Source organism: Miniopterus schreibersii (assembly GCF_964146895.1).
Source record: "Miniopterus schreibersii genome assembly, chromosome: 4".
Taxonomy (NCBI): domain Eukaryota; kingdom Metazoa; phylum Chordata; class Mammalia; order Chiroptera; family Miniopteridae; genus Miniopterus; species Miniopterus schreibersii.
The window spans coordinates 76,564,413-76,591,854 of record NC_138105.1 but is presented as its reverse complement, the minus strand read 5'-3'; the positions used below and the strand labels follow the sequence as shown (position 1 = coordinate 76,591,854).

The following is a 27,442-nucleotide window of genomic DNA, read 5'->3' as shown; positions in this document are numbered from 1 at the left end:
GATGTCGAATACAAAAACAGTTGAAACAAATCTATGCTGTGAGAAATCAGGGTAATGGCTATTCTTGGGGTGTGTAAGGGTGAGAGGTAGGTAGTAACTAGGAGCATGGATGGGTGCTTCTGGGGTGCTGGTAAAGTTGTGTTTCTTAACCCTTGGTGTGGATCATACAGGTCCATTTAACTTGTGAAAATTCATCAAGCTATACACTTGAAAATGCAGATATTTTTCATATTTCAATGAAAAGTTTTAGAAACAGATGTGTGTACTTTATGTATGGCTATAAAGGCCAGGTTAGCTGAAAACATTTAAAAATAATTATATACCATTTTGTTCTTTGGTTCTCTTGGTAGGAAACTGTTTTAATTTTGCTTGTTTCACAAATAAAAACATCTCCCAGGAACCCCCAGGAAAAAGAGGGGGGAAAAGAATGGAAGAGTGGGTGGTAGGCTGGCACCATATGCAATTTATTTTCTTTTCCTAAGTCTATGGTCAAACAAAGAGCTTACCTCTAACAACTCGTCACTTTACTCTTTGAAGGACCCTGTTTAGTAGATAATTAAGGATGGGAATTTAGTTGAAACTCTCTCTCAAAAATAAGACACTAAACCATTCCTCCTTCCTAATTTCCACCATTTCAGAAATACTAGTCTTCTCTTTAACACCTTGAAAATCACTTACAGTCAAGATGGAAAGGTCTCTGGTTATTTCCTTAATCCAGTTTACTTCCTGAGATGTGATAAATGAAGTATTTCTTAAGTTAATTCTTTCCATTGGCAGAACACGTCCTTCAATCTAAACAGAAAAGAAAGTACCTATGACATGAGCCATCTGCAAACACTGTTTAGAAAAACATTGACATTGTTCTCTCTGGGCCTGGTCAGCTCCACAACATAGACTCGCCTCCGTTATAACTGCTGAGAATGGCAGAAAAATGAAACTGCTAGCAGTGGGAGTCCATGTCAATAAAACCCTGCACATATGCAGGTAAAATTTTTATAGGCACTGCTCTTTAATTATTGAAGCTTCCAAAGTGGTCTCCCAAGAAAGGGATTAGAAAACATTGTCTTTTAGAAGCAGAGACTGCATGTAAAACAACCATAATTTCAAGGTGAACAGGAACATAATCTTTAAATATATTTTAAGGGAAAAATTGAAAGTAGAAAATTAAAGGTAAAGTTTCTTAATAATGCTGAACATAAACTACTATTCTACTTTACACAAAGAAAAAGCTGGAAGGAAAAGGCATAAACATAATGAAAGAAAAAATTAAAGAATAATGAATCAGTTAGATCTAAATATCCCAAAATAGGAAGATAACTAGATTGATGATATATCAGTATGACAGACTATTTTGCAATCTTTAAAATCACTACATGTACTATAATCCCATTTCTGCAAAAAAAAAAAATAGCAAGGTATGATGCACCATAGAAAATTGAATGAGTCCCCACTCAGTAGTGATTATCTCTGGGGAAGTGTAATTATGGAGGATTTTTACTTTCTATGACCTCTACTGTTTGCTTTTTTTAAAAAAAGAACATATTTTATAATCAAAAAAATTTTAATGGTTTTCTTAATATTATAAAAGTCTATCTAACACAATGAATAACAATACACCTATTAGCAAGAGTGTTAAGAATCAGACTCATCTTATGCTTATGAGAGTAGTTTGGAATGGAAAACTGAAAATGAGGCCAAATTTAAGTCAATATTCCTCTACTACCTAACTGACTGAAAATTCACAGCTGAGATCCCTGGGAAATACAGAAGAAGAATCTGTAAGAGCTAGTAGGCAAATTAAATCCAGGAAATTCAAGTATTATGACTAGGACCACAAAGAAGTAAAATAATAAAGCAAGAATTCCAAAATAAAGACAAGATAGGAAGTTATCACTTAGTCTCACAAAGCTCTGAAACCGCTGGTTTCCTACCCCATCATCTTCTGGGTTACCTTATGTACATCCTTCTGCAGACAGAGTCCCCAACGTGTTAGTTCATTGCTGGCTGTCTCATTCTTTGAAATTCTCTGTATCAAACATTCCAAAGCATTATGGTGCTGTTTAGGGCTCAGGTTGATCTGCTGGGTCAAATCCTAAATAGAATTTAAATGGAGATAATTAGTTGTATTACTTTCTCCAATATGAGGTTAAATAAACCCTAATGAGTCTTAAATGTTTCCATAAGAAACCTCCTTCATATTGAAATCTGTAGAAATTTTCAAATATCTTCAAGGACTTAAATAATCTCTCTCAGAAATGTTAATAATCATAAAAGAATTCTTATTTTTAATCTTTTTTTTCTTTTTTTTCTTCTTATTTTTAATCTTAAATGTTGTTGCTCTCTCCCTCATGGCATCTGAGTCTTATCTCTTTTTCAAAGCTATGTTTGCTTTTTAAAAATATTTTCATTGCCTGGCCGGGCGTGGCTCAGTGGTTGAGAGTCGACCTAGGATCCAGGCGATCGGGGTTCAATTCCCAATTGGGGCACATGCCCGGGTTGCGTGCTGCAATCAATGACTCTCTCATCATTGATGTTTCTATCTCTCTCTCTCCCTCTCCCTTCCTCTCTCTGAAATCAATAAAGATATATTTAAAAAATAAATAAATAAATAAGTAAATAAATAAAAATATTTTCATTGATTTCAAAAAGAAGGGAGAGGGAGAGAGACAGAAACATCAATGATGACAGAGAGTCATTGATCGGCTGCCTCCTGCACACCCCCTACTGGGGATCAAGCCCACAACCCGGACATGTGCCCTGACCAGGAATTGAACCAGTGACCTCCTGGTTCAAGGGTCAACACTCAAGTACTGAGCTACAACATCCTTCTGAATCACATAAGCGAGTTCTTTATTTATTCTGGGACTAATAAATTATACAGCTCTTGTTCCCTGGGAGGCAGTCAGGGTAAGGAAGTGTATGGAACTATATAGATATTTCTGTCATCATAAAGTCATTAGGCGGCTGGGAGTTGTAAGGGAGGACCTTGACCCACATATTAAAATGACAAGTATCAGAAAGTAAACACGAAAGAAACTCTTACATGAATTTTAAGTGTCACTTCAGGCTCTTTATGATGTTACTAAAAATAGTATGTGGCATCCGAGTCAAACATGGTCCAAGGATAAGCTAGACATTGATTGGCAAAGTGAGGAAGAAGAGTATCTCAAGTGTGGAAAGCCCTAGGAGTCACAGAGTGACAGAGTGTGGAGGTGACACACTCAGCATCTGGACTCGTTTTTCTCCTAGCTATTTCCTACAGAAACTTAGCCTAAAAAACTTCCAGGTCACTCCCAGGCCCCACAAGATAAACTTCTATCCTTTTACCTCATCCTCTGACTTGCTGACTTTTTCCTACATTATCTCCTCCATCCCTTCAAATAAACTGAAGGCTTATAGCAATGTTTTTAAAAATGCAGTGCTCTCAAAGAATCTCATTTATGATCAGATGACCAGTTTACAGTCATCTATCCGCTCAGTAAGGGTGTTTGTTTCCTTTTACCTTACTCTCCTCTCTACTGTTCTAACCACTTTCAAAAGGAAGCTCCAAATGGTTTTTTCAGTGTGTGGGAAGGAACATGGATCATATTTTATGGAGAGGAAAATTGAAGCTTGGAAGAATAGACTTGCCCAGGTAAAGATGCAAGCCTAGCACGGTTCTAGCTCAATTTGCTCTTGAAAAAGTCTCCCACTCAAAGCAGGCATTTCTTACCTTCATGGCCCTGAAGTCCTTCTTCATCTTCTCAGGGATCCCAGTCATGAAGGAAAGCTCAGGCAGCAGCAGGATTTCACCTTTTAGAAGCTTTGAATAAAGAACGAAGAGGGAAAAATAAGGCAGGAAAAGACGATCCTGTTCCCCTGCCCTATACAGGACATGCCATGCCATGCCCAGTGCTGGCCCTGCAGGGCTATCACTGGCAAAGTAAGGAAGATAAAACCCCAAAGGGCAGTGAAACACTACAAGTACTTTACCCTTTTACCTTCAGTCACAATACTCACAGCTGTTGTAGTAGGTAAAGGGAAAAATATTGAAACTGTAAAGGAGAGGAAGAACTAGAAAAAAAATTGTCCCTCTTGAACCTCCAGACAAGCCAAGACAATACATCCTATCAAGCTGGTACCTCCACCTTATCTTCGCCTGTCAATCTTCACCATTCACACTTAAGACAGAAGAGTCAGGTGTCAAGACACTGCTCTGGCCACAGCCCTCTTAAAATGTCTAAAACTTCCCTAATGAATCCAGGGTTTTAATCATCTTTAGCAGCAAATTCTCCTGATTCCTTCATCTAACTTGCTCATGTGAATATTTAGCTCTTCAATATGGAGATCTCAAAAGCAAATCCTATAGAGGTGGCACCTCTGGCGAGAAGACACACACAAAACTCTGCAACAGCTTTCTGCAACCACACTATAATCATGTTCACTGCTCCTCGGCTCCCAGGGCAGTGAAGAAGGCTAAGAGTGGCTGATGAACACCCCCACTCACCATCCCTTGGTTATTCTGTCTCTCACTGGGCCTGTGGATCAGCAGTGGCTGGTCCTCTTCCTTAATTGTGATCCCATAGTTTTTGCTACAGTAGGATAGAGGCAGGAAAAAATTTCAGAAGCAGCATCACTACTCTTATAGCAACATAGTCTGATTCTCTTAACCAGCACTGAGGTACAAATCTGCATAAGACCCTTGTAAAGGGTCCACTGGAAACTCATCATAGCATATTTGCAAAAAGCAGGTTCAAATTACTGTTACAATTAAATAGAGACGAAACAGGCTAATGGTCAAGGAAAGAATTTGTTTAGAACTACATCAGGCTAACGGACTTAGGCAGCTAGAAAGGCAAAATGGTAGTTGAATGATTAATGACTTTCATTTAATCTCTCCAACCAGACTTCTAACCAAACCAGCAAAGGAAATACAATTCAAAGGCCTGAGATTAATTTATGAAGTAACTTCCAAAAGTACTAAAAGGAATGAAACTGTAAGGGGTGGCATAGTCAGGTCGAATCTCACAAAGGAGTTAACTACCAAGCCAATTATTTTAAAAGTGTCCTGTTGTATGCCACTAAGGAACTCAATATCCTGTACCGAATGGCAGACTATGCTCACCCCCTGCCAAGCCCAGTCTCTTCTACCTGTAGTATTCCAAGAACGTGATCTCCTTCCCATCAGACATCGTGAAGCTATCTTTTGGAGTCTTATTCCAATCTACATCATCAATACGATAGGTACGGTTGTTGTATCGGGTTATGACAATATTGCCAACAAGAAGCTTAGTACACTCATCCTGGAAGTTTTCTTTGTTCTGCTGATACATGGCATGCCTTTGGAAACAGACAAAAGACATTTGGATCACATTTGTATACACAGAACAATATGAAAGGGATTGGTGAGGCAAATAAGGACTTTAGCGGTACACTCACAACTACATAGCACCAAAAGGCTCCAATTATCTCTTTTAAATAGAGAGTTTTTTTCTCTCTCTCCTTTGGATTGGATACCCTCTGCTGACTTATCTTTATGTTCGTGATTATTTACTTTTGCCATTTTCAAATGTGCTGGTGAGCTCATCTTACCAGTTTTTCATTTTGGTTATTTTACTTTCAAATTCTACAATTTCTACATATTTTGTTTTGCTTTGCTTTTTAGTTTCTATTACTTTACTGAGATTCCATATTTGTTGACTCATCATCACATTTCCCTTTAGTTATTTGAATTTATTTATAATTGCTGCTTTGAATTCTTTGTGTGTGAAGTCCAGTATCTGAGCGCTTCAAGGTAAGTTTCTACTGACTTTTTGCATGATTACTGGTCACACTTTCCCATTTCTTTGTATATCTAATAGTTTGTAATTGAAAACTAAACATTTCAGATAATACATTGTAGCAAGTCTAGATTTTGTTTTATTTTTCTGTTGGTGGGGATGTAAAATGGTATAGCCACTTTGGAAAACAGGTAGTTGAAGCTACAATATGATCCAGCAATTCCACTTGTAGGTACCTACACAAGAGAAATAAAACATATGTCCACAGAAAAACTTGTACATAAATGTTCACAGCAGCATTATTTGTAATGGCACAAAGGTGAAAACACCACCAATGATCAATTGATAAATAGGTAAAACAAAGTAAGATATAACCACTCAATGGGATATTATCCAGTCATTAAAAAGGAATGAAGTACTGATACATGCTACAATGTGGATGAACCTTGAAAACATGCCAAGTGAAAGATTATTATACTTACATTATGCAATTACATTTATATTAAATGTTCCAAATAGGCCAACATATAGATATAGAAAGCATATTAGTTATTACCTAGGTCTGGGGAAGGATGAAGAAATTGGGAAGTGATGGCTAAGGGATGCAGAAGTTCTTTTTGAGGTCATGAAAATGTTCTAAAATTGATCGTAGTGATGAATGTACAGCTCTGTAAGTATACTGAACCACACTTAAGATGAGTGACTTATACAGCATGTGAATTATATCTAAATAAAGCTGAAAGTTAAAAAGGAGAATCACACATATTTATTATCTTATAGTTTCTGAGGGTCAGGAATTCAAGTGTGGCTTAGTTGGGTGCCTCTGGCCCAGGGTCTTTCATAAGGCTGCAAGCAAGTTGTCTGCCAGGGCTGCAGACATCTCAAGGCTCAATTGAAGGGTAATCTGGTTCTAAGCTCACTCAGTGAGCTGCTCCAGAACATAGCAGCTGGCTTCCCCCAGGGTGAGTGACCCAAGAGACAGTAATAGAGAACACTTAAGACAGAAGCCATAATCTTTTTATAATCGCACCTAAGAAGTGACATTCACTAACACCAAAAGAAAAGGCAATAAAAGCAAAAATAAACAAGTGGGATTACATCAAACTAAAAAGCTTCTGCACAGCAGAGGAAACAGCCAACAAAATAAAAAGGCACCCTACTGAATGGGAGTAAATATTTGCAAATCATATAGCTGATAAGGGGTTTATATCCAAAATATATAAAGAACTCATACAACTCAACAGCAAAAATACAAACAATCCAACTGAAAAATGGGCAAAGCATCTGAATGGACATTTTCCCAAAGACGAAATACAGATGGCCCACAGGTATATAAAGAGGTGTTCAACATCCTTAGTCATCAGGGAAATGCAAATCAAAACCACAGTGAGATATCACTGACACCTCTTAAAATGGCTACTATCAAAATGACAAAAAATAAGTCTTATCAAGTATGTGGAGAAAAGGGACCCTTGTGCACAGTTGGTGGGAATGTAAACTGGTGTAGCCACTATGGAAAACAATATAGAAGTTCCTCAAAAAATTAAAAATAGAACTATCATATGATCCAGCAATTCTACTTCTTGGCATTTATCTGAAGAAAATGAAAACAGTAACTCAAAAAGACATAAGATATATGCAACTCTATGTCACTGCAGCATATTTATAACAGCCAAGACATGGAATCAACCTAAGTGTTCTTTGACAGATAAATGGATAAAGATGATGTGATACACACACGCATATATATAATATTTATAGATAAAATATTTTTCAGCTATAAAAAAAGGAATCCTGCCATCTGTGACAATATAGATGAACCTTGAGGACATTATGCTAAATGAAATAAATCAGACAGAGAAAGGTAAATACTACATAATCTCACTTATATGTAGAATTTGCAAAAAGAAAAAAACAGCACTTATAGATACAGAGAACACATTGCTGGTTGCCAGAGGCAGGCAAAATGGGTGAAAATGATCAGAAGGTACAAACTTCCAGTTATAAATAAGTCCTGGGGATATAATGTACAGCATGGTGACTATAATTAATAATACTGTATAGTATATTTTAATGTTGCAAAAAGAGTAGGTATTACAAGTTCTAACAAAAACTTTTTTTATGACAAGAAAAAACCATGTGTGGTGAAGTTAACCAGACTTATTGTACTGATCATTTTCCATATATATATACACACACACACACACACATATATGTGTGTATATGTACATATATATGTATGTATATATATATGTATATGAAATCATTACTTTGTATATCTCAAACTAATATATGTTGATAATATCTCAATTTTCTTTATTAAAAAAAGTGACATTCCATCACTTCTGCCATATTTTATTCATTAGAAACAAGTCACTATAGGTTCAGCCCATACTCAAGAGGAGAGGATTACAGAAGGGCCAAGCAGTATAAATACTGGGAAACCACATCTAGACACACTATAGTAAAATTTCTGAAAACTGAACAAGACAAAAAAAAAAAAAAGGACATAATACTTAAAAAAAACCACCCACTAGCCCAGCTGGCCATGGCTCAGCTGTTGAGCATCAACATATATATGATCCAGGAGATTGTAGTTTGATTCCCAGTCAGGGCACATGCCCGGGTTTTGGGCTCGATCCCCAGTAGGGGGCGTGCAGGAGGCAGCCAATCAGTGACTCTCTCATCATTGATGTCTCTCTCTCTCCTCCTCTCTCTGAAATCAATATATATTAGAAAACAAACAAACAAACCCAGTAATACTGGTAGTTGATTTGTCAATAGAAATACTGTATGCCAGAAGATAATGGGATATTTTCAAGTGCTTAAAGAAAATAACTGCCAAACCCAGAATTCTCAGTTTAAGGCAAGATATAAAACACATTTTTATTTTTTTTTATTTTGTTCTCTTAAAAATATACCTTTATTGATTTCAGAGAGAGGAAAGGAGAGGGAGAGAGAGATAGAAACATGAATGATGAGACAGTCATTGATCGGCTGCCTCCTGCACGCCCCCGACTGGGGATCGAGCCCGCAACCTGGGCATGTGCCCTGACCAGGAATCAAACCCTGATCGCCTGGATCCTACGTCAACGCTCAACCGCTGAGCCACGCTGGCTGGGCTCACATTTTTATTTTTAAATAAACAAAAACTGAGAGAATATGTCACCAGCAGATTCCACACTAAAGGAAACACTACAGGGGGTTCTTCAGGCAAAGGAAAAGTAATCAGATTCCTAAGAGATGTGGAAGAAATGAAAAATATATAAAATTTCAGAAGACTGGAGTAAAGAGACACTCCCAAAGCTTCCAAGAGGATGTGGGGGAAGGAATGTATGAAGATTCTGGCATCAGAAATCAGAATGGCTTTATATCCCTTTCAGCAGCAAATTAGCAAGCAAAACAACAATGGAGCAAAATTGCAATGGCATTTTTGGGGAGCTCAACAAAAAGATTCTAAAATTAATCTGGAAAATAAATGTGAAAATAGTTACAGAAAAGATAAAGGAAGATAATAAAAATATGAGTAGGGAGGAAGAACCTGTATTACCAGTATTAAAATACATTACTAACCCATACTAATAATTTTTTGAAAGTGAATACCTATACAACATTTAACAGATAAAGTTGGGGGGAAAATATGGAAAAAAAGAAGGGATGAGACAATGTCAAAAGCAAGTTTTGGGCTTGCTCAAAAAGTAAAATAAGCTTAAAAAGACAGAATAATGCTGTAGAAGATGGTTGTTTACTCATCTACAGGATGAAGTAGAAAAATCCAGAAATAAGGCGTATTCAACTAGAGCATTACAATGAGAATAACCAAAGAGTTAGATTTAAATAAGGAAACAGTTTCACTGTGAAATATGTAAATGTAAATAAAGATTATTTTTTTAAAAAGGGCAATGGAAAAATGCTTTAAAATTCTGAGGGAAAATTATCTCCAACCTAGAATTTTATGCCCAAGCAAACTAAGGTAAAATAAAGACATTTCAAACATGTAAGATCTCTTAAACATCTGCAAATCTACCCTTCCCCAGAAAAACAGTGGAAGCTACACTCTACACAAGACGAGAGAGTAAACCAAGAAAATAGCCATGGATCCAAACTACAGATTTGGTGTACGAGGGAAAAGGACTCACTACAATAAAGAGGAGCCCTGCCCTGGTCAGGTGCTCAGCTGGTGGGAGCAACATCCCATACTCCAAAAGGTGGGGTTCGATTACCAGTCAGGGCACATACCTAGATTACGGGTTCGATCCCTGGTGGGGTGTGTACAAGAGGCAACCTATTGATGTTTCGCTCTCACATCAATGTCTCTTTCTTTTCTCTCTCCCTCCTTCCTCTCTCTCTAAAATTAATAAAACATATCCTCAGGTGAGGATAAAAAAAAAAAAAAAAAAAAATGAGGAACCCCAAGACAATGGTTGTCCAACCAGCCTGGAGAGCAACCAGTCCAAATTAAAGCCAATCAGGTTTTAACAGAGATTCAGAGATTTCAAAGACAATACTGAATTTTGTAGGGATGGGTCATTAAATGCATTAATAACAACATACAAAACTTAACCTTATTTGGCAAGCTTTAGTTCCTCACTATCCTCTGAACCATTCCTGGGTCATTCATGATAAAGATAAAAGCTGCTGCAGGCCTAAGGACTGGACGTTTCTGACCTCCAGCAAAATAATCACTCCTTTGTGGTTTCCAGTGGTTTATAAGAACATAAAGGGCACAGGGGAAGAGAGGTGGCAGAACCCCAAGTCTGTAACAGTTGCAAGGGCACAAGGGAGGCCTAGGACACCAGAGCTCCACACCAGACAGTGTGGTCAGCACTCTGTGCCCAAGTGCTTGGGCTCTGGAGCTGGAGTAAGGACCAGGATCACAAACACCCTGGAGTTCGTGTGTGTGACATAATGGGTTGGTACCTGACACAGGACTTCTTACTATCTTGGAGAATGGGTGCTCAAAGCTGTATCTAATTTTATTTAGACAATCCAAGAAATATAATTTGGGGTGGGGGAGTGAAGGAAGATAAAATTGACAAGATACACAGCATTGGAATGTAGAGTGAGGAAAATTTGGAAGTTGAATTAGTGGTAAGCATACATATACTTATGTACTTAGAAAATGAAAAAACAATTTTCATATCCAAGATAAACAATTATGCAGAAAACAAAAATAATCATAGTATATACTACATAGCTCACCTATGTATAGTTTTTGCGTAGTCACAATAAAATATGACTAAAAGTTTTACAGAAGTAAAACTTAAGTTAAAAAGTATAACCAATTTCAATAAATGGAAACACATGCCACATATGTGAATAGGAAGACTCACTGAACATTCTCCCTAGTCAGTGCCAATCAAAATGCCAACTGACTTTTAACCACTGGATCAAAATGAAGTTTTCAGAAATAATTCCAAGTACTTCAAAAAATGATAAAGGTAGTGATTTAAATCTAAAGAAAAATATTTTTCAATAAATTGTCTAATAATACCAAGACAATAATGATGATCCCAACATCACACCAAGATAAATTCCAGAAGGTTAACATCGGAAAACATTAAAACATAAAATAAGTAGACCTTTCTAAGCAGGAAAGTGAAGGCAGAAAACATAAAGACAGACATAGTGATTTTAAAGACTTCTATTTTTATTCAGTATTCTTGAACATCTACTACATGCTAGGAATAAACTAGGGTTGGGTGTACCATGTGAGAGAAAGAGATGCAGGCCCTGTCGATCAAGCAGAGATAGAATGAAGCATTATAAATTCACCCAAAAATGTTTGAGCCATCCTCAACCTCTCTCTCACACCCCCCATCAGTCAGGAAATTGCCTGAGCGCTACTTTCAAAATATATCCAGAAGCCAACCGCTTCTCAGCACCTCCACTGCTGCTTCCCTCATTCCCCCACTGGATTACAACAGCCTCCTGGTTGGTCTCCCCACTTCTTCCCCATCCTACTAGTTTATTCCCCTTATGCTCAAGTCACAGCATGTCACTGCCTGGCTACAAGGCCTGCATTTCAGTCCGGATAAAAGCTACAACCCTTACGCTAGCCTTTCAGAGCCCTCTGTCCTCTCCCCCATCTGCTCCATCCTCCCACTACTTTGACCTCGCTCGCTCCGGTTAGGCCACCTTGGCTTCCCTTCCTCTTCTGGAGTGAGCCAGGCATTCTTCTGTTTTAAGGCCTTTACCCCAGCTGTCCCTCTGGCAAATTCCCTTCACCCAAATATTCACCTGGCTAACTCTCTCACCTCCTGCAAGAGTTGGCTCAAATGAGCTTCCGTGACCACTCTAAAAATTACAGCTCTCCATCCCTCCCCAGCCAGCCTCTAGTACTGTTCACCTCTCCCACCCTGTGTCATACCTGTTCTTTCTTCCATAGCTCTCATCACTTCTAGTGTACTACACAATTTACTTATGTTTATTACTTATCTGATATAATAATATATAATAAATATAATTAATATAATATAATATAAAATATAATATAATAAGTTATTTATGTAAGCTCCATGAGGAAAGGGATCGTTCTTTGTTTTGTTAACTGGTACGTCCCAAGACTCTGGTACACGACTGAAGTTGAGTAAAGGAATGAACAAATTTACCGGATAAGCAAAGATTATAAACCTAGTAACACCCAGTAGTTGTACATAGCTGGTGGGAAAATAAACTGAATAAATAAACTTCTAGAGAGTCAATATATACTTAAATATCTTGTTATATTAAATATTTATTTAAAATCTTTAAAATGTTTAGCATTTCCATTAAATAATTCCATTTCTAAGTACACAGCCTAAAAAATGAATCACAGATGCACTTCATGTAGCCATTACAAATTATACACATCGATACTTACTACAGTAAATATTTGATATAGTAACACATTTAAACAAAAACGTAGGGTGTTTCTGTTTAAACCAAGTCTTCTTAACCAGAGACTTAAACACAATTCCCCCTCTATCTTGGCAGGACGTATGGAAATGGAGCACTTCCATTCAGCATTCTTCATCTGTTCTACAATTTAAAAGTCAAACAGAACATTTGCTATTATGTATTTATTACCAGCTATTACTGAACTTTTCAGAAAACTGTTAGCATGTTAAAGATAGATCCCACCATTCACTCACATGACATCCAGCACAGAATCATTGCGAATGACCTTATGGGAGACATCAGCTAGCAGGAAGAGACCACCATCTGTCCTCCGGATGCTAGCTGCATAGCCTGGCCAGATCTGCAATCTGAAGAGAAAGGCGGGCTTTACCTTACAGTTTTAAAATAAGCACAGACACTTCCATGCCCCCGTCTGAAATTTGGCGCAGATACTGTCCTTCCCCAGCAACGAAAAAGCACCAGGAAACAAACTCAGTTAAATCAACATCATTGTAAACTTATTAAAATACTAAACTATGGAAGAGATTTAACTGATAAATTGTATTCACTATCATAACATACTGATGAGATTTTTGTCCTAAATATGGTGATTTCAATGCAAAATTTCTTTCCAGAATATTTACAAGTGAGGAAGAGGAAACCACCACCAACCTGTGTTGCTGCAGTACCATAGCACTCGTCGGGTCATAGAAGTTTCTCCCCACAAGCTTCATATCTAAAAGTTTCATTACCCTGAAAAGAAGAGCAAGAATGGGTTTTCTAGTAGAAGAATCCAAGAAATTAAGCCCAATTACTTTTAGCTACATTTCCTTTGGCAGCCTAAAGGGTCAGAAACGTTGGTGCCCTTTGCACAACATAGCTTTTATCATGAAAACACTCTTGACAAAAGAATGAGAAAAATTACCATGGCATTTATCTTGGGGTGTATGTAACTGACTACAGCTTTTCCTATTTACCAGGTAACCAAAAACTGAGTTGATTTCCCAGGTTCAATTTATATTACTTTCATTATTAACTAAAAAGTGTGCAAGAGACTCAGTTTCTAAATTTGTGAATATCAGTCTAGCAAAGAAAGTTATGTTTGTTCCTGGCAGTTCAGCTTACTAGAGAGAAATTAGATTCTGTGTTTCATTAAAAAAGAGGTGGTTAGGGAATAACATTATTAGTCTAAAAGAAAGTTTAAAAATTATGAGCTATCTGTATCCCCAAATTCAATGAAATGGGGAAAAAATTGTTCCAGCAAAAATTTTTACCCACAATCTCTCCAAGTAGCCCCATCACTAATACCATTAAATATGCACTTTAAACACCTGTTTTTAAAGTTCCTGAACTCATCCCTTATCCAACTAACTCAAACCTACTTTCACATACCCAAATCTGGTAAATCACTTAAGATAACTTCTGAGTAACTTAGCCTCAGTATCATCCATTTATTTGTTAAATGTTCCCAAACTCATCTATACACCCACTGTAGTGTAGCACCATCTAAGCTTCTTGAAGAGTATCATTCCAAATACAAGACTTGAGGGTAAGGAAAATAAGACATCAGCTGTTTTCTCACCGACGGAAAACAACATTGTAGAAGGGGATGCACAAGTCAGAACAGGGCTCCAGGGTCTTGGTCAACTGAATCTTAATGCTGATCTCGGCACCATCAGTCTTCCTTTGGCTTTTTAACTCAAGAACCTAACAAATAAATATATGCAAGTAAAAAGAAATGACAAAATTACCAAGCCCTAACCTAATCCAACTGTGTCCCAGAAAACACTCAAATATCTTAAATATGTTTTCTATTTTCCAATCTCACTTTGCTGCCCACTGGAGAAAATCACAGCGTGACTACCAGAATTTAAGACTGGATTTGGTGAGAGAAACCCAATGGAGAACTAGCAAAAGATCCCTTTGAATTTGAAATCTTAAACCATCCTTTGCCACTGAAGTCAAAGGCTTCCTCCAACTACTCCTCTCATGGAAGAAGAGACTCCTTGAAGAATACAAATGTAAAAGTTTCTCACTTTGTCATTTCTTTGTTATGGAGAAGTCTAACTTCTCCCTAAGAATAGGAAAGGGCAACTCAAATGTTCAGGAAGTTTATGACTTCCTACCACTCAAAGCACCACTCTTAAAGTCTCACTTGTTGAAGCTTAACAGGCAGATAGAGAATAGATCCATCAAAAGCAGTGACATTTCCGGTGACAGCTTGATGGTCCTTCAACATACCAAACTTCATGCTTTTGCATTCCACATTGGGGCTAGAAAATAATAAAGAGGATTTTATTTCAATTTGACTCAAATAGCTGTTCAATAGGTTTGAAAGAAGTAGTCTCTTGTAACTACTGCTCCATCTAGTGGTCATATTAAGAATTCAAATACTGCTAGGCTGGCATGCTCAGCAGTTGAGCGAAGACCTGTGATCCAGGAGATCTCAGTTCGATTCCCAGCCTGGGTTTTAGGTTCAATCCCCAGTTGAGGACATGCAGGAGGCAGCCGTTCAATGACTCTTTCATCATTGATGTTTCTATCTCTCTCTCCTTCTCCCTTCCTACCTCTGAAATCAATAAAGATATATTTAAAAAAAAAAAAATCTAAAAAATAACAAGACAAGCCTTAAAAAAAAAAAATTCAAATACTTTATCTAAAACAGAACTTTGACCCAAGGATACTTGCTCACAAAAAATAAAAACGCATAATTCCATCCCGAAAATACAAGTGCTTTAGTATGTTAGTATATATTCTTCCAGAGTTTAGACCACAGAGTCAGAAAAGTTTTTCTATAAAGAGCCAGGCAGTGAATATTTTAGGCTTTACCAGCCATATGGCTCTGCTGCAAATACTCAACTCTGCCAACATAGCACAAAAGCACCACAGACAATATGTAAACCAGTAAGTATAGCTACGTTCCAGTAAAACTTTATTATGGGATTTTACTCTAACCTTTTTTCACTCGTGAAAATTTCAATTTTTTATTGATTAATTACCACGAATCTTACAGTTATGAAAAACTCTAGTAGCTCCTTTGTACTATGACTGCCCCATTACATCACAATAATACAAAACCTTGTTCTACAATGAAAAGTTTAAACAAATCCAAGGCTTACAAGGGTCAAGCACGTTCAAGTACATGAATAAAGATTAAAAAAACCCACAAGTGGTAATCCACAATATTGTTGACCCCAAAACCAAACATTCACATTTACATTTTAAAATGCTTCGTAAAAATTTCATATACATGCATTTATATGAACACAATATTTAAAGATGTCTTTCTACGCCCAGCCAGCATGGCTCAGTGGTTGAGCATCAATCTATGATCCAAGAGATTGCAGTTCGATTCCCGGTCAAGACACATGCCAGGGTTTCGGTCTCGATCCCCAGTAAGGGGCATGCAGGAGGCAGCTGATCAATGACTCTCATCCTTGATGTTTCTCTCTCTCTCTCTCTCTCTCTCTTCCTTCCTCTCTCTGAAATCAATAAAGATATATAAAAAATAAAAAATAAAGATGCCTTTCTAGACTCCCTTCCTGTTGTTCAAGGAAGCTACAATATGACCAGTCCACTGTAACAAGTCCTCTCAGTATTCCCTGTGGCCTGGCATCCTCTTCACACTGTAGCTTCAAAGATCCAGATCTATGATCTCTGAATTTAAAGAATCCACGTCTTCTCCTGGTCAACGCAGAGACCTGTGAAGATGCTTACTCTCTTTTCTGTTTCACTAACATCTGTCAATCCATTTCCAGATAAAGGGTTCTTCCCTCTTGTTAATGCTCAGCTCCTTCCCTTACATTCCAGAAGAGGCCCATTCCCATTCCCTTCCACTCTCCAAGGTTCAGTTTCATCCCTTTCCAGATACTTCTCTTCAGCTGTCACATGTGCTCAGCTCCACTTTCTTACCTCACAGAAACCTTTAAAGCAATCCTGCTACCCTCTTTAATCATCATTCCAGTTCTCATTCCTCTTACGCACTTTTTAAATAATAGCCAATTCACTGGCTATTCCTATGCTCTGTTTTTTTAGTCTAGCTTTTTCTTTGTAACGTTAACAAAGTACTAGAAAATCACCCAGGGTGCTCTTAGAAGCCAATTCAATAACTTTTTTTCCTGTGGTCAAAGTCAACCACCTCCTCTCCGTTAAAATGGGCCCTTTCTTGGTCTTTATAACCTGTCTTCTGGGTATTTTTCCCTAACTTCCTTTCTTCTCTTTCACTCCACTTCTTCCTCTTGTACCAATTAGTAGTTGTCCTTCAAAAATCAAGTCTTCCATCTTCCTAGTTTCTCCATAGATATTCCAAAACACTCATCCCAGCTAATAATCTCCAGCTAATGACTCTCCTGAAATTTTAAGAGAGAACACAAACTAATATGAATTCTTAATTTTAAAAAAGTACGATCAGCCCTAGCCAGTTTGGCTCAGTGGTTGCAGCATCAGCCGGTGGACTAACGGGTTGAAGGTTCAATTCCGATCCAGGGCATGCACCTCAGTTGCAGGCTTGATCCCAAGCCCCAGTCAGGGCTTGTGCGGGAGGCAACCAATCGGTGTGCCTCACATCGATGTTTCTCTCTCTCTCTGTCTCTCCTCCTCCCTTCCTCTCTATAAAATCAATGGAAAAAATATCCTTGGGTGAGTTTAACAAAGAAAATGAAAAAGTATAATCAGTCCTAAAGTTACTGATATAACATTCAAATTATATTCTCTGATTTTCTCACCCTTAAATTTAACCCTAGATTGTCACCGGAGAACCATCAAATATTGATATGAGACTCATATAGGGAGGATCCAGGTTTTATGGAATGTGCGTCTTATACCATTGGGGAAGAGGGACTCTGTTTAAGATGAGGAATACAAAATTACAGATACAAAATAAGTTAAAAGGTCATGGAAGGGGGTTTATGTAAGTACTAGGCCCTGAACTTAAGCTTCGTTTACTTCACAGTAAATCACCTCTAATCTCATGCATAAAACTGCACCTATTAAGTTAAAATCAGAATTGGTAATATAAATAAATAAAATGTTAACCTTAAACTTACTATGAGGATCTACATACATGCATTACTGTTGGGGTGGGGGAGTTCACCAGAAATTATGCAAAAAAATATTCAGCTATTCCAAGGGAATGATTTCATTACTTCTAAAAAGTGAACAATACAGAGAAAAAAAGCTGTGAATACCTGAAAGTCACATGATATTGATAAACTGCTTCATTATGACACTGTATTTTGATAAGGTTCAGTCCCAAAGGTTGAGGTATTCCTTTTGATCCTTGCTTCACAAAAAACTCTCTGGAAAATAAAAAACAAAAGCACCCAAACATACCAAAAATAAAAAAACCAAACAACCCACACCACATATATATGAAAATAAGATAGGGGAAAGTAGTATTTTACACTTTGCTTACAGATACACAAAGCAAGAATTGAGACATACAAAAGCAAGCTTTGAAGACTAGTAGATAAATAAATAGTAATCTCTGATTAAGGAAGCAAGGTCATCCTATTTGTCATAGTAATATCACTGGGATAAGTTAGGCCAGCTAACTAGGAACACAAGAATGAATTCTATTTAAAAAAATGAATTGCTGTAGTATTTTTCCTAAATGATTTCCTTATCTTCAACATGACAAAGAATTGTCTATGTCTGAATTGGGAAGGAAAGGGAAAGCCATGAGTCCACTCTCCAGTACACACTATCTCTATATCACTAATCCTATTTCACTTCATCAGGAATTGTCCCAACTCTTTGTGATTCTCCCCAAGAGCAAAAAAACCAAAATGAACAACCGTGAAATACCTACCACCCATGGAGAACTTCAGACACAACAGAAACAATGTTTATAATACTATGAGAAGGCTCCCTCTCACATCACTACCAAGCAGAGATGGCTGAGCTCCCGACTTACTTTTCCTTGTGTTCTGCAGTCCCCAGTGAAAGGCGATCCAGAGAGTGTAGTGAGGATGGGGGAAGAGGTGGCGGTGATGGCTGCTGGGCAGGACCCCGAGAAGGCATGCTGATAGCACCGGGAGCCTTGTATATACCTCTGCCTACACCACCAGTTGCTCTTCCTAATGGTAATATAGGTACATCCAAATTCCCTCTTCCAAGCATTCTGAAATGTTGAAAAGAGGTAAATCAGGACTTTTCTTTTTTCTTTTTAAATTTATTATTCAAAGTATTACAGATGTCCCTTTTCCCCATTGACCCCCATCCCACCCCAGGCCTTTCTTAATCATAATTCTATCTCTACCCTGTCTAAATGATTCCCCCAAGTCTATGTTCTCTTGCTCTCTTCCTGGAGGAGTCAGCAAGAGAAACATAAGCCTTGGGATTCTCTCAAAGTCCAATACGCCAATATGACTCACTCACCAACTGCTACTAATATTGACTCTCTAGGCCAACTTTCATGGCAGAATTGAGGTGGGAGTTTGACTCCCTTAGATTAAAGAACCACTACAATCAGGTTAACTTCTTATGAGGGCAAATGAAGCTGTGAACTGCCCAGTGGAGAACTACTTTTTCACCCTTTTCCAGTAACTAATTGGATCAGTAGCTGCTCACTACTTTTGGAAAGTATCCATTATTTAATATAAAACCATTCATTGTGAGATACTATAACCTTTTTAGAGTTGCCCTTTGGACTTATAAAGACACTTCATCTGAATTTGACAGCTCCCTAAGAAGGGAGCTTTACTCACCTATTCCAACCAACTGAAGCCTCTGCCATCTTGCTATCACCAGCTGCCAACACTGACGGATCCAGAAAAGTGGGATGGGATTCTTCTTTTCCCTTGTGTACCATACTGATAGACAAGCCTCGACCTAAAATGCCTCTACCTGAATGGAAGGATCAAACCCCAGCTATAACTGTGAGTTGAACATGTTGTAAAGTATAGTTATTTTTCTGAATATCAATTGTATGAATTTTAGAATAAAGCAATTAGCCTGGCCAGCGTGGCTCAGCAGTTAAGCACCGAACTATGATCCAGGAGATCGAGGTTCGATTCCCGGTCAGGGAACATGCCTGTGTTGTGGGTTTGATCCCCAGTAGGGGGCGTACAGGAGGCAGCCTATTAATGATTCTCTCATCATTGATGTTTTTATCTCTCTCTCCCCCTTCTTCTCTCTGAAATCAATAAAGATATATATATATATATATATATAGATATATATATATATTTAAAATTAAGCAATTATACATACCACCCATGTTTTCTCAAGTTAGTTTTCCACATACCTAAAGAGGGCATTTCCCGTTTTGGAGGAGTCTGGGACATTGTTTCAAGGCCCAGTCCTTGGAACATGGAGACCAAACCAAAAGATTCCTGTGGAAAGTCAAAGAATTGTCATAACTGTGTTATTAGGTTTTCCCTATACTTACTAATTCTTTATTTTTGATATTAATTATAGCATCTTAAAATTCCTGTATAATTAGGAAATTAAAAATGCACATATAAGCAGTACCAATAGCTGAAGATCCTCTTTTTTAAAGATTTGGGCAAAGAGCCTTCTAAAGAAGACCAATCTTAACAATTATTACCTTAAAGGCAGGAGTGGCTACTAATACCACAGAGCCAAATCCAGAGTAAAAATCTAAATACTCAGAGAAGAGCAAAAGGATGTATCTTTAAACCTATTATTTCTATATTTATATGTATATTTATATAAGCTAGAGGACTAAGGCATTTATCCAAATCCATCTAGCATTCATTATGAGGCACTTTTTCTAGACTCACAACTAGAATTTGAAATATATGCCCAGAAGATGCAACTACCTGTTAAAGGAAAACAACAAACAAACAAAACCCAACCAAACAAAAAAACCAACTCTTATTTCCATATATAAGATTTCAGTTTTCTAAGCACTTTTAAATCCATTTACTTTTTTTTTTTTAAATTTAAACATATCTTTATTGATTTCAGGGAGAGGAAAAGAGAGGGAGAGAGAGAGAGAGAAACATCAATGATGAGAGAGTCCTCTTGATCTGCTGCCTCCTGCACACCCCCAGCTGGGGATTGAGCCCGCAACCCAGGCATGTGCCCTGACTGGGAATCGAACTGCATGCGATCTCCTGGATCCTAGGTTAACACTCAACCGCTGAGCCACACCTGGCCGGGTGAAACCCATTTTCTCTGATAAGCTACATGCTGCTACTATGCACCCAGACATGGTCTTACCCTTTGTGCTGGCCCACTCTGTGGGCTTGGTTTCTCTGGCTTTCCAAATACATGGCCTCTGCCTAGAGGTCTTGCCCTGCCCAGAGTCGAGTCCAAAGGTTTAGGAGCTTGTGGCCAAGAGCCTGGCATCTGTACACACTGAGATGGGTGCCCAGAAGGGCCCCTGAAGGGTGGTCGGACAGGATCCATTGAAAGGCTGGAGTACACGGGTGTCGATCCTGATCTGGTTAATTACCTGTCGGCATTTTATAAAGATTAAAGATTCCCAATTGTTTTCCTTTTCTTTCAAGACAGACTTATAAAGCATTAAAAAAAAAAACACCCTACTTTGGATCAGACCAGTGATACAACCAGCTTCCTATATCATGTTCCCTTCAAAAGCTTCTATTTATCCCAGAGTATTCTAAACACTCCCCATTAGCAATCCCTTAAATTTTCCTATATTTTCTACCTAAACAGCCTCTTGGAGAACTTAGTCCTATGTTAACTACCTGTTTTAGAAGGAAGTACATTTTATGGATGAGCATAAGAAAACTTATAGTTAACACAGACACATCGTAATGTTCACTCGATAAATATTTATGGATTTTGCTTTGTTTTTTGGCCTGTCTTTCCTTTACCAGAATCCTAATTTTTTTCCAGTTCATTATCACATTAAACTATTCCATCTCCTCCTTGATCTTAGTGGCTTCTCTGAATCTTATCCAATTCCTTTCTGTAAAACTTTACAAGCTCACCAAAACTGAGGTCTCCACAGTACAGAACTTTTCTGCTTTGAGCCTACATAAATTTCACGTGACATTTAACACCCTCTTCTCCCCCAGGTAACCAGAAATGAGGCCCTTCCTGCCTCCCAAATCTCGGGTCCTCTTCAAAATCACTTTATAACCTATAGATTTCAGGAATCCTTCTTGGACTTTCTTCATTGTCCTGACCCACCCCTGATCCCTGAAGAATGTTTCTTAACTGAAAACTTAAGAAAGCCTCTTCTTAACTTTTGCAAACCTGCCTTACGTATTATAGAGAAATTGGGCCATGGACATAAAGACTAACACCTAATTCTTAAGTCAATACTGTAAGTGGAGGGAGTCCGGGATCTGACAAAAAAAAACTTTAACTGAACTATCCTCTTTTACACTAAAACGGCAGGATATGCCTCCCTTCCTCAAAGACTCTCCCCTTAGCCTGGCCTTCTGCTCACACCTTCCCAGCACCACCCGAAGAATCCAGAACAATCAGTTGCCTACCTGGGATACACTGAGAGGCGCTTTAACACCCACCAAGGAAGGATTTCTGGAAGCTTCCTCTTTCTCCACCCCTCCCTCATCGCCATCCTCACGTTTTTAGATGTGGGCACCTTCTCCAGAAGGCCCACCTTCTTGTGGATTTTCTCCTTTGATTTAGTTAGAAGACAGTTGGCTGACTATAAGGTCCAACAGGTAAGGCTCCCAGGGACAGGCGAGGCCTACCTTCCCCACCTCCGAGTCGGAGCTCTGGGCTGAGCCAACAGGACCAGGGCCTAACGGGAAAGGAGCCCCCCGAACCCCAACCCCCACCCTGAAGGCAAATCCTACCCTCCTTCCACCTCAGAGAAAAAGCACCATTCCCCAAACCTGGAGTTCCTGCCCACCATTTAGGTCCAAATAACAATCGAGCCCACTTAAACCCTGTGAATCCCTCCCTCCTCGGCCCACCACCTTTCTACCTTTTCGAGGTCCCGCGTCCTCCTATACACAAGAGGGAGCTTCCAGCCTCAAATAACCACTTCCCTCCCCTCGGCCTCCCCCCGAGCCCGCGGCCCCTCGCGCCTGGGGGGGGAGGGGGAGGTCCGCGGTGCGCACGGAGGGACACCGCAGGCCACCACTAGCTTGACTGGAGGCCCACTGGCCTGCACCGGAGTGACCTCCGCCTCCCCTGGCCGTCCACACCCGCGTCCTATCCACTCACCACGGCCCGAGCCCTCGCCCGGCTCCGCGGGCCTCAGGAGAAGTCTGCACTCGAGGCGTCCGCCACGCCCAAAGACCCACATGCTCAGACCCGAATTTCCCGTCCTCTCGCGGGGTCTCAGCGCCTGAACCCATTGGCCAAACGATGTGCCGCTCACAAGATCCAGCCACCTCATTGGCTCGCCTGCAGAAAAGGCCACTCCCTTTCTAGGAGCCTCGCTCCACCCGGAGGTTCCAACCAAAAGGGTGCTAGAAATGGGGGTCCAGAAGTTAGAAGGGAGTCTCGGCATGAATATGTGTCACGTTTTTAAAATTCTGACTCCCTTTCTGCAGGCAACTCCTTTAGCTTACACGCTCCTGTTGAAATTGACTTGCCTCACCCTTTCCAGTTAGAGGATGTAGGGATGCGGTGGTGAATAGAAAAGAGAAAACTTGAGTTTACATTTAAACACCTCGTTGTGTGATCTCTGCGCCCCCCTTTCCATACATATAAAATGGGAATAAAAGCATCCATTCATAGAGTTGTATGGAAATGTACATACGTTCATGAGATGATGTTCAGGAGTAGATTGCCTGCAATAAACATTGGCTATCGTTAATTTTTGATGCCTAAATCTGTGAGCCAAGAAGTTTCTTCAAATTATATAAAAGTATTGGCGTTTAATTCTGCTATTTCTGAATATTTTCACCCAAAGAAACACTTTTCTCCCCCTCTCCTAACCATTTTGACAAATAATTGCACCCCTCTCCAACCCCAGTGTTTCTGAGGTGGCTGGAGTCAAGATTTGAGAGATCTTGGCTTACCCTGTAGAGACATGCAAATGCTTTGCATGATATATGGCAGAAGAAGGCTTTTCCAAGCCTCAGATATCTCATACCTTGTTTTAATCCATACATCCCAAGGACTCTCCTCTCCTTCCCAAATCAGAATAGAATTCAAAAACTACTGGAGTGGGAGGATTTCTAAAGCAGAGATCTATTGGCAGAATACCCCTTCGCTCTTTCTAGATGTTTCTTGGTTCCAGACAGAGATAAATACCAATCCTCCAGGAGAAGTACACCTTCAACCTGGCCCCCAAACTGCCATATAAAAAGTTTTAATTAATATGAACTAACAAGAAAAATAAAGCACAAAACATGTTAAGGTTCAATAAGAAAAAGACAATCCAATAAAAAAAATAGGCAATGGATAGGAACTGATCTTTCAGCAAAGAAGAGACACAAATGGCTATTAAATATATGAAAATGTGCTCAACATCATTAGACATTAGGGAAATGCAAACGAAAACCACAGTGAGATATCTCTTCACACACACTAGAGTGGCTACAATATGACAAGTAATAACTGTTATGGTTAAATTCATGCATCACCATGACTGGGCCATGGGATGCCCGGATATTTGAACAGACATTATTCTGAGTATTTCTGGAAGGGTGTTTCTGGATGAGATTAACATTTGAATCTGGAGACTGAGTAAAACAGATTGCCCTCCTTAATGTGGTGGGCCTCGTCCAATCAGTTGAAGGCTTGAATAGAACAAAAAGCCTGATCCTCTCTGGAGTAACAGAATTCCTTTTACCTGACTGCCTTAGAACTGGCACATTAGCTTTTTCCTGCCTTCAGAGTCAAATTAAAGTATTGACTCTTCCTGGATCTTGAGCTTGCCAACCTTCAGACTGCAACACCACCATCAACTCTCCTGGTTCTCTGGCCTTCAGACTTGAACTGGAACTACGCCATGAGCTCTCTTGAGTCTCCAGAGCGCCAACTCATTCTGCAGAACTTGGGACTAGTCAGCTTCCATAATCACATGGGCCAATTCTTTATATATTCTGTGGGGGTCCAGTATGAGTCACCCCAAAGTGTGGTATGGAGATTGTTTTGTGCTAAAGGTAATTTTAACTGCAGGTTCAAGAGAAACTTCTGCCCCTCCCTTGACTATCTGGAAGAACTTGAATTAGGGGCCTTGCCCATAATGGGAGATTATGAGAGGTAACCTCTTTTGACCTATCTATAGGGCAGGAAAAACTTCTGTTTGCCAAGTATCTGTTGTTTTTATCAACCTGCAATGACCCTTTGAAGCCCTTCAGGTGCATTACCTTATCCCTAGCTCAGGGTGTCTTATACACCTCAATCTCCCTTTCTGTCTCTAAATCTCTCCTACATGGGGGGGTCTCTGACTGTCTCATGTCTGCAGGGATTCTCATACATACGAATGTATTAAATGTGTTTATTTTCTCTTATTAATCTGTCTCATGTCTATTTGATTATTAGACCAGACAGACAGAAGAAACTTAAGGGGAAAGTTTGTTCCTCCTCTGCAATCTTAATGATTGTGTTTCTCTGGAGAAACCAATACAGATTTTGATACTGTGAAATAGGGTGCTGATGTAACAAATACATAATGTGGAATGGCTTTGGAATGAGTGATGGGGATAGACTGGAAAAGTTTTTAGATGCATGCTGGAAAAAGCCTAGATTGCCTTGAAGGGACTATTGGTAGAAATATGGGCATTAACGGTGCTTCTGGTGAGAGCTCAGACTGAAGTGAGGAACATACCATTGGAAACTGGAGGAAAGGTGATCCTTGTTATAAGTGGCAAAGAACCTGACTGAATAGGGTCCTGGTATTGTGTGAAAAGTAGAACTTGGATATTTAGCTGAGGACATGGCCAAGCAAAGTGTAGAAGGTGGTGCCCTGGCTTCTGCTTACTGCTTATAGTAAAATGGAAGAGGAGAGAGATAAATTGAGGGAAAGAGTAAGCAAAAAGGAAGCAGAACTTGAAGATTTGGGGAAGTTCTCAGCCTATCCATATTGCAAAAATAAGAAAAGTTATTCTGGAGAGAACAGCACCAAGTGCATGGCTAGACAATCGCTCCACTAGGAGATTATCCGTGGTTAACCTGGAGTTCATCAGCCACCTCAGCAGAAGCTAGGAATAGAGATGCCATGATACCAGCAGAGACACAGCCAGTCTGGATCAAAGGGAACAGATGCTGCGTGAAATAAAGGCAGTCTTTCTAAAGGGAGGATTTTAGATTTCTGGGATTCTACAGGACAGGACAGTAGGGCTACTCAACATGCTTTATCTTTAAAGGAAACGGGAGAATAACACGAAAGGTGATTCAGATTCTCAAGGCTGCCACTTCTGCCACAGGTCCTGGAGGCAAAGCTGTTTCCTCTTCACAAGTTCACAGCTGGAGTGGAATATTGCCTCAAGATGATTTATATCTCAACTCTCACCCATACCTGATTTTGATGATATCTAGATGAGACTTTGGACTCAGAATTAATGCTGGAATGGGTTAAAACTTTGGGGGCTTTTGGGTTGGGATAAATGTATTTTGCATGTGGAAAGGACATAAATTTGGGGGGACTAGAGGGAAGAATGTTATGAACTGAATTGTGTCCCCCTTAAAATTCATATGTTGAAGCCTAACCCCCAATGTGACTGTATTTGGAGACAGGGCCTATAGGGAATTAATTAAAGTAACTATAAATTTATCATTTGTCACACCCAGAACTTTTGTCCAGAAGAATTGAGTACAAGAGGAACAAGGGTATTTTTATAAAATGTAATCAGTTGTGCTCCTAGAGTCTCAGTAATTTTTTCATAGCAACTCAGCTCAGGACAGTTCCATTTAAGTTGTCAGGTCCAAATATCTTAATACCTATTTATGTTGTTACAACTTTGTAGTCATTTTAAAAATGATACATACAAATTGAAAGAGAATATTTTTATTCTATGTAAAAAATTTTTTTATTGATTTTGAGAGAGAGAGGAAGGGCAAGAGAAAAATCGATGTGAGAGCAATGTTGATCAGGTGCCTCCTGCACGCCCCCAAGCCAGAAATCCGGGCGTGTGCCCTGAACTGGAATCAAACCGGCAACTTTTTGACGCACGGGATGAGGCCCAACCAACTGAACCACACTAGCCAGGGCTTAAAGTGATTTTTCAGGAGGCAGATCCAGTGCTCAACAAACCAGATGCCTGTGGGTAGTGGACAGTGCTGAAGGTCCATCAAATACCTTAAATGGCTTGAGAGCCCATTTTGATCAAAGGTGTATCATCATTAGACTGCAAATACCCAGAAAACCAGAAATATAACAAAGACTAGTTTAAAGGGGCACAACAGTCTGGCGAGAGTCAGTGCATTGGAATGAGACAACACTGCAAACTGGAAGTGTCAAGGGTGGTGAGCCACCACCAGTAGCCCCAGGAGGGGGTCAAAGGTTCCATGGACTCAACTGCCTCACCCTGTGCAATGAGCCTCCCTCACCGAGAGACTTTTATTAGGAGTGACAGGCCTGGCATGTAGTCAGAGCTGGTACATGTAAAAGATAGAGAACTTTACTTGGTGCCCAATCTATGGTGGTGGGTGTGTTGTGTGTCTGGTTCAATGGTATGTGTAGGCAGCAGAAGTCTAGGCAGTGCAGGCTCAGTCCGCAGCTTGATTCCAGTTGGTCTCATCAGAGAATGGATCCTCACCATGGGCACCTACATGGCGACTTGAGGCTGTTCCATCAGCAGCCATGGTTCATAGCCCAAAAGAAGGAAGTCTATAGTTTAATCTGCCAGTCTGTAATTTTCCAAATGGTCAACCGAACAACTAGACCATTATCAACAGCCCAAGAGTCAGTAAGAACATAACAAGGTTCACAAGGCCTA

At 39.3% G+C, this 27,442-nt stretch overlaps 1 protein-coding gene across 2 annotated transcripts in view; it reads right to left on the bottom strand.

Moving 5' to 3' along the window:
• PIWIL2 (piwi like RNA-mediated gene silencing 2) overlaps positions 1-21,017 on the bottom strand; it is a gene marked incomplete at both ends in the record, with an annotated part of 34,056 nt that extends 13,039 nt beyond the window's left edge. Inside the window, 14 exons of one of the 2 annotated variants that reach the window (XM_081135544.1) lie at positions 679-792; positions 1,952-2,092; positions 3,713-3,802; positions 4,487-4,571; positions 5,131-5,319; positions 12,893-12,999; positions 13,304-13,391; positions 14,221-14,345; positions 14,794-14,911; positions 17,825-17,935; positions 18,553-18,759; positions 19,346-19,480; positions 19,881-19,972; positions 20,826-21,017. In XM_081135544.1, coding sequence (XP_080991670.1) covers positions 679-792; positions 1,952-2,092; positions 3,713-3,802; positions 4,487-4,571; positions 5,131-5,319; positions 12,893-12,999; positions 13,304-13,391; positions 14,221-14,345; positions 14,794-14,911; positions 17,825-17,935; positions 18,553-18,759; positions 19,346-19,480; positions 19,881-19,972; positions 20,826-21,014 — 1,791 coding nt within the window. The remainder of the gene's footprint in view (positions 1-678; positions 793-1,951; positions 2,093-3,712; positions 3,803-4,486; positions 4,572-5,130; positions 5,320-12,892; positions 13,000-13,303; positions 13,392-14,220; positions 14,346-14,793; positions 14,912-17,824; positions 17,936-18,552; positions 18,760-19,345; positions 19,481-19,880; positions 19,973-20,825) is intronic. The other variant, XM_081135543.1, reaches the window with a different exon arrangement.
• Between the last annotated feature and the right edge of the window lie 6,425 nt (positions 21,018-27,442).